The sequence below is a fragment of the Nicotiana tomentosiformis genome, chromosome 11 (genome assembly GCF_000390325.3).
Source record: "Nicotiana tomentosiformis chromosome 11, ASM39032v3, whole genome shotgun sequence".
Lineage (NCBI taxonomy): Eukaryota > Viridiplantae > Streptophyta > Magnoliopsida > Solanales > Solanaceae > Nicotiana > Nicotiana tomentosiformis.
This window is the reverse complement of record NC_090822.1, coordinates 101,847,704-101,861,981: the sequence shown is the minus strand read 5'-3', so window position 1 is coordinate 101,861,981 and position 14,278 is coordinate 101,847,704. Positions and strand designations below refer to the sequence as shown.

General features: G+C 36.3%; 1 protein-coding gene across 1 annotated transcript; it reads left to right on the top strand.

The window, feature by feature from the left end:
• The first annotated feature begins 1,868 nt into the window (after nucleotides 1–1,868).
• Nucleotides 1,869–13,269, top strand: LOC104114204 (DDT domain-containing protein PTM). Its single transcript, XM_009624587.4, has 10 exons — nucleotides 1,869–2,116; nucleotides 2,377–3,281; nucleotides 3,580–4,263; nucleotides 4,427–5,615; nucleotides 9,808–10,099; nucleotides 10,288–10,412; nucleotides 10,538–10,995; nucleotides 11,077–11,105; nucleotides 11,208–11,678; nucleotides 11,783–13,269. Exons 2-10 carry the CDS (start codon nucleotides 2,470–2,472, stop codon nucleotides 12,817–12,819), a joined length of 5,097 nt encoding a protein of 1,698 aa, XP_009622882.1. The 5' UTR covers nucleotides 1,869–2,116; nucleotides 2,377–2,469; the 3' UTR covers nucleotides 12,820–13,269.
• Nucleotides 13,270–14,278: the final 1,009 nt, after the last annotated feature.

Genomic DNA, 14,278 nt, shown 5'->3' with positions numbered 1-14,278 from the left:
CCCTATGGGATCCACTTTGGCAATTGAGACATCTTGATATATATGTGACGCCCAAAGCCCGTTTTAACTCATTATTTTTTACTCTCTTCAGATCCTAGATACTTAAAAAATTTCTCTCAAAGTTCTCCCATGATTCAAGACCCAAACCAAGGGCGAACAACACAAAAACCGTGATGCTAGTGAGTTTCTTGTTCTTCTTGTGGTTGCTGATTTTGGTGTGGTTCCAACTCATGCGGGGAGTTGTTTAAAGTGGTTTAAGTTCTATAAAATACTCTCCCAAGGTTTTCATAACAACCCTAGGTGATTTCAAGTCTTCTAACGTGATTCTAGTGCCGAGAAACCTGAATTGATTCTGATTATCTCATGACGGCCTATGTCGAGTATTATCTTATGTTTAATTCTGATTATCTCATGACGGCCTTTTAGGCTCATTTACCCTTGATAGTATAATAAGAAGGATACGGTACGTTGGTACTCGATTGAATTAGGCACAGGGTGCCCGTCCCGGCCCTTCAGTTTGGATCGTGACAAAAATGTATATCACTAAAACATGCAAAAAAAAAATGCACACACATACAAGTAAAGTATATACATATACCCCGATCATATTAAGAAATAATGAGATCTCCGAAACATGATTTTAGATATTTCTCAAATTAAGGGTTGATTCATGATTGGTATTGTAATGGAATAAGATTGTCAACCGCAATAGCATAGATAGAACGATTTTATATGGTTATTCTATGATAAGTATTTATGATGATATTAAAAGATGGTATTTAATTGAGTATTTGCTACTTGGCATGGGATAATATTTAGTAAAATACGATGTAAAAATCCAAATGAATATTGAAAACACGACCGTTGAAAACAAAATATTTTGTTGCAAAATATTTTAGAGTATCCTTTTGAAGTTATAAAGATGTTTGGCGGGGAACACAAAATCACTAAAGCTTTTGTTCCCGCCAATAGGTTTCCTGTTATTTGGTTTGTTTAATTGTGAAGTCCCAAAAAAAAAAGAACAAGTTTAATGGAAATAAAAACGAGACCGAGTTGACTCACCAATCGGTGATCAATTATGCTTCCATTTTGTTCCTTTTTTCCTTTAATCTTTCTTTCTCATATATAAACATTCCACTTACAAACTTTGCTAACAAGTATTTATAGTTGCTGGTTATTGTTTTTTTCAAGTAAAAAAATTTGATGGTTAATATATGTTATTATTGATGTGACGAGATAACACAATTTGTTAAAATATTTTGTTTGTAAAACGGAGAATCGTTATTATATTTTATGATATTTTTAAAGTCAGATATTGAACTTTTTCAATTAAGTTTGAAATTTTCAAAGAAACATCACAACTACAACTACATTAGTCGACGATACTTTATTTATAAATATTATAAGTAATTTTATCAAAGATTGAAACGTTTTTATACTTTAAAGAAGGAATACACACATAATATGTAAATTTTTCCTTTAAAATTTTCATTTTCGAAATATTTGATAATGTAAGAGATTTTTTTTGTTTCCATTTTGTGAAAATTAACCTATATAAATTTAATATTTTCTCTTGGAAATTTTTAAAAAAGAAGCATTTATTAAATATTAATGATAATATTAGTAAATTAAATAGTAGTAGTATTTTTTATGAAATTTTTTAATATTAAAGATTGATAATGATATCTGTAATTATTACAATAGTGAAGTGAAGTAAGTCATATTCCCATTTAGAAAAATAGTTTTTTTCCCCCATCAAAAGTAGTGTGGAAAAAGTTTCAAATCAAAATAAATAAACTTAACTTTAATTGTTTGACATAATCTTTTTCTTAATAAATTGAATTGTTTACAAACTATTGAGGAACTCAGAACCGCCAATCGTCGGAGTCAATGAGTTGTAAACTCGGACACAAACTCACTGAGTTTTGCGATGGGGTAAAGAAAATAATATCCAGAAAGCCCACACCATTAAACTCTTTGGCTACTGAAGAATCTGGACCTGGTTTTTGCCTTTTGGTTTTAGGGCTATCAGTCTTTTTTTCATTCATTTCTCTCCCTTATCTCTATTCCCTTCTTTCATTTATGTCTTCTATGGCGGTGCCTTTTCCTTAACAAGGTGAGTTTTTTCACATTCATTGTATACACGCACACATACCAATATATATGTATATTTTTATACATATCCTATTTATATATTATATGCTATCTTACTCATAGATTTGTACATAGACGCAAGGGTTTGAACCTTAATGATGTATAATTTGTGAAAATACTTGAGATTCTGCTGATTTTTGTTTTGTTTGTTAGATTTAATTGTTGTTGGGTTCTTGCGATCTGAAGGAAAGAGCCCTAAAATCTGATTGATTTTTTGAATAGGTTCGATTGTCAAGACCAGCGATTTTGAATTTGCAGGAAATTTAGGTTTATGGTGTAAATTGGATCGGGTATTGAGGTGGGGGTTTTCGTGGAATGGAGGGTGGTGGTGTGGTTAGATCAGAAAAGCGAGGGAGGAAAAGGCGAAGAAAGGATGTGCAAAATGTGGAGGTTGATCAAGATGGGAAGAAAAGGGCTGCTGTTGGATTGAGACCCAAAGCATTGGTGGGTAGGTATGTGAGGAAGGATTTTGAGGGGAACGGGTTATTTTTGGGAAAGATTATGTTTTATGACTCGGGGTTGTATAGGGTTGAATACGACGATGGAGATTGTGAAGATTTGGATACTGCCGAAGTGAAAGAGGTTTTGGTTGAAGACGATGAGTTGGTTGGTGAGTGGTTGGATAGGAAGGAAAAGTTAAATGAATTGGTAGCTAGTAGGGAGGTAAAGATTGTGGCTGAGCCGATAAGTGCTGTAGCTGATAAGATTGAAGAAGTGCCAGTTGCGAGTGATTTGGGAAATGATTGTCCTGTTGAGGTTGAGAAGATGCAAGTAGATGTTGATGCTCATTCACTGAGCGATTCGTCTGATGATGATGAGGAGCAGGAATCAAGTTCGGAGGTGGAAAAGCTTCTTGTTCCTGCACCTGAACTGCCCCCCTCTTCTGGAAATATTGGTATTCCGGAGGAGTATGTATCACACCTTTTGTCTGTTTATAGCTTTTTACGGATGTTTAGTACCACGTTGTTTCTGAGTCCCTTTGGACTTGATGATTTTGTGGGTGCACTCAACTGTTCTGCTCCAAACTCATTGTTGGACTCTATTCATGTCGCTCTTATGCGTGTTTTGAAGCGTCATCTTGAAAATCTGTCATCTGATGGTTCTGGGCTTGCATCAAAATGCCTAAGGTGAGTACATTTGCCTATTTTACGGAGGATATTTTTCAAAAAACTGTTGGACTGAGTTCTAGTCAGTTGGTTTACTTTAGTGCTGTCTTGGTTCTGAATCCTTTGGGAGGTACTTCCTGTTATGCCGTCCTTCCAAAAAATACACCACTGAACTTGAAAATTTCTTGATTATGGTATGTAAAATAAACTAAAAGCTAGATAATTCGTCAGAAGAAGAATACAAATGACTGGAAAGTTAACAATTATAAAATCTAGTGAGGTGCATTTTGGAAACTTATCTATTTCTGCTTGTTCATAGGAACATTGATTGGAGCTTGCTTGATACAATGACTTGGCCTGCTTATCTAGTTCATTATCTGACGGGAATGGGATACACAGATGAAGATGGTTGGGAAGGTTTTTATCCCCATACTTTGGAGAAGGAATACTACTCACTATCTGCTGGCAGGAAACTCATAGTTCTGCAGATCTTGTGTGACAATGCCCTAGATTCTGAAGAGCTAAGAGCAGAAATCGACATGCGCGAAGAATCAGAGGTAGTTATCGATTCAGATACGGGTACAGTTTTAGCCCCTGTAATTGGACCACGCAGAGTGCATCCACGGTACTCTAAAACTCCTGCCTGCAAGGACCGAGAAGCCATCAAGCTTAGCAAAGAAACTAATACTAATTCTTTGGGTTCCAAAGTTAGTGGACAAGATGCTTTCCGTGATGTTGATCAAGATGGTAATGGTGATGAATGTCGTCTCTGCGGTATGGATGGGACTTTACTTTGCTGTGACGGCTGTCCCTCATCTTACCATGCTAGGTGCATTGGTGTTTGCAAGATGTATATACCAGAAGGAGCATGGTATTGCCCTGAGTGTGCAGTCAATGAGCTCGAGCCTAAAATTATGAGGGGAACAAATCTGAGAGGATCAGAGTTTTTTGGTGTTGATCCCTATGGACAGATCTTTATGGGTACTTGCAATCATCTACTTGTGTATGTCTCTTAACTTTTATATTGATTGACTCTGTTAAGTTGCAGTATTTGATTGTGGGATATTCTATGTGGAGATTTGTAATGCCCTTAATCTTATGTAGTTCATGCTGAAATCTTCCTCTGGTTATGTTTTTCTAAATGCATTTTTAATCTTCTATTATAGGTTGAAGGCTTTAGCTGGTATAGAGTCTAATGTCAGATACTACTATAACAAAGACATACCCAAGGTCCTGCAAGTACTTAATGCCAATGTGCAACATTATGCCTTATATTTGGAAATATGCAAAGGAATTATGCAGTACTGGGAAATTCCAGTCAATGCCATATTCCCTAATGGTGAACTATTTGAAATTAGTGGGCGAGGAGAAGACACAACAGGTGGTCGCCTTATGCCATCACTCAATTCTTTGGTTAAGGAAAGTCTTGGGGAAGAGAATACTGTAAGTTGTGTCACTGAATTTGGTCCAGGAAATGATCTTCTAGGCAACTTCTCGACAGAACCTATGCAGAATGAGAAATTAGATGCAGTTTCCCAACCTGACGGTCTTTGTCTGGCAAATATTGAGTCAATAGCAAGACAGAGTAACACTCCTTTAGACTCGTTGCCATCTGAACAAATTAAAGTGAGGCCCATTGTATGCACTGGTTCACTTGATCAGCATCTTATTCCTTCTGAATGGACTGAACGAGATGGCCCAAATTTGGCAAAGGCTGCTATATGTACTTCAAGAAGCCGCAATAACTACTTGGAACAAATTAGTGGTACTTATTCTGGTGTCACGGTGTCTCATGGAAGAGGTTGTTTATACATGGGTTCATCTTTTAAACCTCAAGGATATATAAATAGTTATCTGCATGGAGATTTTGCTGCATCTGCCGCTGCTAGTCTAGCTGTCCTTTCTTCTGAAGAAAACCAGGGTTCTGAGACTCGTGTTTCAGACAATAGGCGGAAACATATGTCTGCAAATTTCCTACTTCAAGCTAAAGCTTTCTCATCAGTAGCAATGCGTTTTTTCTGGCCAAATACTGAAAAGAGACTCGTGGAAGTACCAAGGGAAAGATGTAGTTGGTGTCTTAGTTGTAAGGCTCCTGTGGTTAGTAAGAGAGGATGCTTGTTGAATGCTGCAGCATCAAATGCCATTAAGGGGGCTGTGAAGATACTTAGTGGTCTACGTCCTGCTAAGGGTGGTGATGGAAGTCTTCCCGGTATTGCTACATATATTGTATTGATGGAGGAGAGCTTAACTGGTTTGATATCTGGCAATTTCCGGAGTGCAGCTTTCAGAAAGCAATGGCGTAAACAGGCAGAACAAGCTACTAGTTGCAGTGTGATAAAATCTCTTTTGCTTGAAGTAAGTTCTTGCAGAAATTTGTTTATGTTAATGTTAGTTAGCATAATGCCCGCTTTCATTTCCATCATCTCTCTTAAAATGTTTGTTACCACTTCTTGATCGACTAGATTACTTGGTAATCTTGTATTTTGTTTATCGTTTTTGATCATTGAATAGTAATTTGTTTTAGTAGTATTAGGGGTTACTTGGTAAATGGGCAACCATTTATGTAAAGTAACTATGTCTTTAGTAAGTTACAAATTCATGTTGGAAAGTCAATACTTATAAGAAAACCTCATGTTGGATAGCCAACACGTGTAAAACTTGTGTCTTATCATATATATTTGTATATATATTTCAAAATGTATGGATCTTGTTTCCTCGTGAGAGAATACATTTTTTATAGGTAATGTGAGTATTTTATTGATTTGATGTATGTTGGCAAAATGTCGGAGTAAGTACATCCAAAGAGAACTTTACCGAGAATGTAAAGAGCTAAGAAAATCTGTCATGGCAACCAACTCTAAAAACATTGGTAGTGGCCATGTTAAAGAAAGTTGAGTGAACACAGTCATTTGTGTTTTAAGGTTCACGATATTGACCCTCTTGTTTGTCCAAGCCTTGGTGGACAGAGTTACACGGTATCTGTGCTGGTAGTAGTTACCCCTTGGAATTAGTCGAGGTGCGTGTAAGCTGGCCCGGACACTACAATTATCAAAATAAAGAAAAAATATTGACCCTCTTGTCTTTAAAGACTCCAGAATATCTTTCTCCTGAATGACTACCATATAATAGCTGGGATAGTGTTCCAGATTTTGGGGGAAAACTTTGTCATGCCCCTCTTTCGCCAAGCTAGGAAGAAATTCAAGGGAGCTCTAGGTGAAGCTACCTGATGCCCAGGGTTTTAAAGAAAAAATGCCAAAATTGACCTGTAAAATTACATTGAAGAAAAACATGATTGATCTCCTCTGTGCCCTCTTTACAAAGAGAGCATCTAGTGCACAATGGAATGCCTCTTTTCTAGAGATTGTTCAGAATAAGACACTTAGCTCTGCTGCATGCCAGGTGAAGCATTTGACCTTATAAGGTGCCTTGTTCTTCTAAATAGATTTCCAAGGAAACTGAAGAGGCAGAGCCAGTCAAAGAGGAATACTCAGCTCCTAACAGAGAAATCACCTTTGGTATTAGGATTCCAGAAAGAGTAATCATTTTTGGTAGACAGTGTTTCTGTGGTGGTGCCCCATTCAGAAGAGATGTTGAGAGCATGCATTAGTCAAGTTCCCAGTTGTTGAGGTCTCTGCTGAGCTGTATAAACTAGCCGAGGTATTGTCATATGTCTGCTATGGAATTTATAGGGCAAGTTGAGAGAATACTTATAGAGGATTATACCACTAAATGAGACATGAAATCACACAAAACTAGGCATAGGAGGATCTCCCTTATTCTCAAGGATTTCTTTGATTTTGACTTTTATACATTTGAAATTCATGGTAATGACAAATCTTCAGCCATATGCTCCGTTTTGTCCTAATTCAATAAATATTTTAAATAGAAAATAATATGATTAAATTTGATTAGAAGATTTATTAGATGCTCGTCTTCAAATTAAAGTTATTATTAAGCAGTCCCTTAGTCTTAAAGTTTTGACTCCTGAGTGAACGATTTTACACATTATATTTGGTTGTGGTGAGAAGATCCAAAAGCTGTACTTATCCAATAAAAAAGGTGGGGGTGATGTGATGGCTAAGCAGGAGGCATAAGTCAGCTGACTTTTCTCTTTGGTTCCGCATTTGTCATTTTGCTTATGTTGTTTATTATAAATGGAGTGTATTCCAATATCATTTTCTCCTTGCTACATCTGAGAGGTTTGAAAATGCCAACTTGGAGGGGTGCAGATTCATCCATATTTACTTCGTTTCCTTTTTTACGTTGTAAGCACCATGGGAAATAACCCTTATTTCTTGTCTTTTTTTAATAACCGAGAAACCCCAAGGGCCCGTGGTGCACGATTTGAAACTCAATGGATAATTGGCTCGCCCCTCTACGCTTCTCCACTTAAATACCAGACTTTTGTCTGCGGCAAGGTTCGAGCCAACAACGTGCCCCTAACCCACATATCATGTCCAACCTAGCCCTTATTTATTGTCTTTTACATTCTAAGTATCCTACTTCTCCTCTTTTCACCCCAACCAGTCATTGTCTAAGTTAAAGCAATAATGTGAAGCAATTGAATAAATTATGATAAATATTTTAATGGTGTAGAAGCTTGTACCTTAGATGCCATGGTTAATACACGGTCCTTTTAAGAATATGAGGAAAGTCTAGTTAAATCACGATACTACTGGAAAACCAATTGTTTTTAGGGCAAAGGTCCAAATATGCCCTTGTACTATACGAAATTGAGCACATTTGCCCTTCGTTAATACTTTAGCTCAAATATGCCCCTACCGTCACATAGTTGGTTCATATATGCCCTTAGAGTTACACAGTTGGCCCATATATGCCCTTTTCGAAACGGAATTCACCCAAACTAATTAGCTCTTTCTTTAATTGTATTAAAGTGTATTACAAACACTATTTCCTTTTTATTTACTTTTTTTCTTTACCTTTCTCTTTTTTTTCTTCTTTTTTCTTTTCTTCTCTTTTTTTTTTCCTTTTTCTTTCTCCCTTATCCGATTTCCTCCATTAATGATGTCTTCTCCATTTTCATCACCAATTTCACTTGACAAAACTCATGAATTCCAATTACTAAGAAAATTCTCCCATAAGGTAATAAAGTTCCAATTTCACTGGCCATCTAAGTAAACGAAATTAAATTGTTCCAAAAATTATGGTTTAAACTTTAAAATAATAAAAATATCTCAACCTTTAACAATACTCAAAAGACCAAAATATTTAAATTGTTTCTAGAAAGATAATTTAATGATTAAAAGCCTAGAGTTCAAGTTATAGTGTTATAAATTTGAGTTGTTAGTCTTTTTTCAGCTGGACATTTTCTATTTTTTTAATTAACTATGTAGATTAGGGGTGTACATGGAACGGGTTGGTTCGATTTTTATCAAAATCAAACCAAACCAATTATATCGGTTTGGATTATTCGGTTTTGTTGGATTTTCGGATTTTTTGTTACATAAATATTATTTCAATCTTACTTTGTTAAATTTTTTAAAAAATTGACAAACATATGATCTATAAAAATATTCTTATGGGAGAATTTTCTTAGTAATTGGAATTCATGAGTTTTGTCAAGTGAAATTGGTGATGAAAATGGAGAAGACATCATTAATGGAGGAAATCGGATAAGGGAGAAAGAAAAAGGAAAAAAAAAGAGAAGAAAAGAAAAAAGAAGAAAGAAAAGAGAAAGGTAAAGGAAAAAAAAGTACTAATAAAAAGGAAATAGTGTTTGTAATACACATTAATACAATTAACGAAAGAGCTAATTAGTTTGGGTGGATTTCGTTTCGAAAAGGGCATATATGGGCCAACTGTGTAACTCTAAGGGCATATATGGACCAACTATGTGACGGTAAGGGCATATTTGAGCTAAAGTATTAACGAAGGGCAAATGTGCTCAATTTCGTATAGTATAAGGGCATATTTGAACCTTTTCCGTTGTTTTTATTTGGCCTTTTATCTTTAAGACAAATGTAATTGTGGTTAAAAATAATGAGAGAGTTTTGCACGGCAAAGAGAATATTGCCATCGGGGAGCAGCAGTGAACCACTTTCAAGTAATGTGGTGCAGGTCTGCAGGATACAGGATATCTGCACATGTAATTTCTGTCCTACCGTTGTGTTTGCTTAGTGAATATTCTTTTTGCTGCAAGTGGATCAAGTGCTTAGGTCCTGTGCTTTAATTATGCTTGTGGTTCATTAATCGTGAACCTGAAGTATGAAATCCAGCATTTTTTTGATGAAGTAATAAGAAAGTATGAAATCCAGCATTACTAATGGCAAATTCCACTTTGCTTAAGTTGCAGCCTTGATTTCTTAGTTGCAGGTTTATTTTGAACTGCAGCAGAATATTCCAATTTATTAGATGCTATAGAACATGGAAGGATTAGGCAATTCTGGCCTTGCTGTGGGAACTTTCTACATATGATTTTATCTATAGATAATTATGTCCTTTGTTAATTTGTGCCGAAAAAACGTAGTATGAATTTATGTTTGTGTCTGCTTTTTTTGTGTTAAGTGATTTGGTTTTATGTTTGTAGCTTGAGGAGAATATCCGCTTAGTTGCATTTTGTGTGGAGTGGACCAAGCTTGTTGATGGTGGGTCATCTGAATCTTCTCCCACTCATTCAGCTGCTGGTGCTGCTGGATCAACTCATAAGCGTAAACCAGGGAGACGTGGTAGGAAACCAATGGCTGTTGTTGAAGCCACTGCCGATGAGTCCCAGGATATACCGGCTGACTTCACTTGGTGGAGAGGTGGCTTGATTTCAAAGTTTATATTCCAGAAAGGGACTCTACCCCGAAGGATGGTGAAGAAAGCAGCACGTCAAGGTGTCTTTGATACCCGCATTTTTTTGTTATGCAAAACGTCTTCAGTTTTTCAGTTGTCAAAAAGAAAGAATATTTCATTTTGTCTTACTATAAATTTGGTGGCGTACATATATAAATGCCATGAGAGTTCACTAACAGCTTACCTTCTCAAAAAAAAAAGAGTTCACTAACAGCTTATTCTCTTGCAGGTGGCATAAGAAAGATACCTGGTATTTATTATGCTGAAGGGTCTGAGACCGCCAAAAGAAATAGGCAGCTTGTTTGGCGGGCTGCAGTTGATATGTGTAAGACGACATCACAGCTCGCGCTTCAGGTGATTGAGATATATCGATAAAGATTTGAGCTCCTCTTTTGTGGCAAGCTTTTGTTGCAAGTCTGGATTGAGTGTTTCTTCTGATGTTCAATCCTAGTGAATAAAGTTGTTTTCTTTTGCTACAGGTGAGGTACCTAGACATGCATGTGAGGTGGAGTGACCTTGTTCGTCCTGAACAGAGCGTCCAAGATGGAAAAGGTCCAGAAACAGAAGCTTCTGCTTTCAGAAATGCTTACATATGTGACAAAAGAGTTGTTGAAAATGAGATTAGGTATGGTGTTGCTTTTGGAAATCAGAAGCATCTCCCATCTCGCGTGATGAAGATTATAGTAGAAGTAGAGCAAACACAGGATGGAAAGGAGAAATATTGGTTTTCTGAATTGCGGATTCCTTTGTATCTAATAAAAGAGTATGAAGAAAAAGTGGGAAAAGATCTGCCTTCAGCCAACAAACCCAGAAGTGCATTTACAAAGAAAAACCCCTTCAGGACTCCTTGTAAAGATATCTTTACTTATCTAGTACTGAAGAGAGATGGCAATGATAAGTATTGTTGTGCTTCATGTCAAGCGGATGTGCCATTTAGGTATCCATTTAATGCATTTATCGAAATTCCTTTTTCTGCTTTTTCTTATGTTCGTTTATTTATGCTATCTCATTTTCTCAGGAATGCGGTGAAGTGCAATACATGCCAAGGTACTATAATAACATCTATTTCCCTTGTATCAGTTACTATCATGTTGTTATATGGGCTAGCTAGTTGGTCTCGGAGTTCATTGATGTTATCTTATTTTGCAGGTCTCTGTCATGAGCTGTGTACAGTTAGTTCAACAGTTGATGGTAACGACGATGATGAGTACACAAACGCTTGCAAAAAGTGTTGCCAAAATAGAGCCCTTACTGGAGTTAAATGTAGTGATGAATCTCCAACAAGTCCTTTACTCCTGCAAGGGCAATACTTTCCAAAGCAAATATCAGCCAAGAAAGGAGTAAATGTTGGTAAGTCTAGTCATCTTTCAGCCTCCGTTGCCACATTGAAGCATTCTTCTGATAGGAAGCATGGTAATTCTTCGAACTCCACAACGAAAAAAAAACACAAGTTGGGTGTCGTTTGGAGAAAGAAGAATGAGGACACTGGCACTGAGTTTAGATTAAGAAACATTTTTCTTAAGGGCAATGCAGACGGAGATTTTCCCAGACTTACTTGCTACCTTTGTCGCAAGCCATACAATCCTGATTTGATGTACATCCGCTGTGAAACGTGTACAAGTAAGTTTGTTCCTGGGAGGAATTCTTTTAACCTCGTAATCTTGAATATATGTTCCATTACTTTTTAGGTTTGGAGAAATAATTAATGCACCGTGAGTTTGCAGATTGGTTTCATGCTGATGCTGTTGGACTTGAGGAGTCAAAGGTTTCTGAAGTTGTGGGGTTCAAATGTTCTAGATGCCGTAGGACTAGAATACCCATCTGTCCTTATTTGGATCCAAAAAGCAAAAAACAGTTAGAAGAAAAGAGAATGCGCTCAAGGGCTTCAAAGATGGATAATCCTGGAACGGAGTTTCACTCTGGGATCATTCCGGAGCGGCATATGGAGGATGAGATGTCTACTCAAGTGGTGCCCTCAAAAGAGGAAAACATATATGTAGAGGATGATAATTCTCTTGTTTCTACTCCGGAAGAATTCTATGAGCAATTCCCAGAAGCTGATTGTGAATGGAATGCTGCAACCATGTCTGTGCCAGGGCCTAAAAAGTTGCCAGTAAGGAGGCATGTGAAGAACGAGAATGATTTGGATTCTTCTTTTCCAAGCAATCCTTCCCATGCTGATTTTTTTGGAGGAAACATAATGATTTCTGCGGAAGAAATACCATCTAATGCTGAACGGGGTACTAAACTGCCAGTAAGAAGACATGGAGGAGTGGAGAAGAATTCAGATACTCATTTCGCCAACAACTCCACGGAAGTTGAATTATCAACACCTCATGGGGTGGACTGGGATACTTCCAGAAATGGTTTTGAGGAAGGCATGATGTTTGAATACGATGATCTCCACTATGAGGATATGGAGTTTGAACCTCAGACCTATTTCTCTTTCAATGAATTGCTTGCATCTGATGATTGCGGCCCATTGGATGGATCTGCTAATTTGAAAGACAATGTTGACACATCATTGGGGTTTCCATCTGATGGACTTTCTGATATGTCTTACTTTAAGCACGAGCCTGAGTTTAGCATAGAATCTGCTGCTGTCACTGTTCCTTGTAAGATGTGTTCCCATTCTGAACCATGCCCTGATCTTTGTTGTCAAATGTGTGGCATATGGATCCACAGTCATTGTTCACCTTGGATTGAGGAGTCATTTGGAGAAGCCGGTTGGAGGTGTGGCAACTGTAGGGACTGGAGATAGTCGATGCTTTTACCATTTTGTGATCTTACTGATTGGAGTCAGGTGCATCGGCTAGAGGGAATGTGATGTATTTTGACTTCATCGATCTAAGAGTTGGTTAACTACACAAGATGCAGTTTTGGATGGTAGTCTACTTGTTGCTTTGTCACAAATAGACAAGGAAATCGAAGTCACTTTTGATGCCAGTAGGTAATTATTCTGCTAAGCAGGCGCGAGAGCACCTTCCAATTCTGCAACCTGGAAAATTTCCCTCATCCAATTTGGGAGGTTTCATCTCTTATTTTTTGAATGATTATAGCTGGATGATAGGAAAACAATCGTGCGCAATATACGTGTAGAAATGATTAGTGGGAGGTTGTGGTATTTGCTCCAACCTTGGCAGATAAGCAACTCTTTTTTGTTGGTGCTTATCTGATATTTTTGACTGTATAAAGAGGCCATTAGTTAGGATTTCTTTTCCTCGTATAGTTCTTTTATCACTGTGAAATAACTCTGACCGCTATCCGCGTTTTTAAACACCACTGTGTGATTTAAAGAGAAAATAGAACATTGCGATGTCAAGAAATTATTCTATGAAATAATTTGCCTTAAAAGATTTAATATGTTTGGGTATATAAAAAGAGACTAAAATTCCTTTATCTATCTATATTTATGCGCTAAATATTGAGTGACTAAAATATTCCTAAAATATTAATAAACTTTTATACCCTTAACTATTTATATTAATTTTGACAGGAACTTATAATGGAAGGACACAACTAGAAATAGACACGTTAGGATGAAGAGTTGTAGTAGAATAGGGACTTAATAGTGGAAGAAGTAGAGTTATGAATGAATAAGAAAAAGTAAATCCTAAAACTAAATATTCTAAACTTTCCTCTAGCTAAACGCGTAAAAAATACATTAGAATTGAAGGAAGTTAATTCAATTGTATATAGTCATATATTTTCAAAGTATTAAAATAAAAATAATTAGTTTACAAAATTGAAGAAAACTTTTTAGTTTTCGTTTGAATTCCAAGACATGAAAAACAAAGTTCAACTAATTTTATTTTCTTAAAACATTTTGAGTTTGTTACCCGAAACTAACAACGCATTGTTATTCAAAAGAATTTTTGTATATTTTTTATTGTATATTATTACAAATCCAACGTACTTAAACAATTTTGTCTTTGATTTTATAGTTTTAGAAATCTGATTTTGACCCACTTTTTCAAGTTTCGGACATTAATACTTTTTTATTTTTTATTAATAAGATAGCTATATTAATAATTATAAGCTAGCATAACTGTAGATCAAAGGAACGACTATAGGGTCACATTTACAATGCACGATCAAGACTAAATCACATTGGACTGAAAGAAATTGAAATTTATTGGGATTAGGCTTAAATTATTTTTCACATAGATTATTTCACATTGAATAAAATCGTAATACATTAGGACTTTCTAATATTTAAT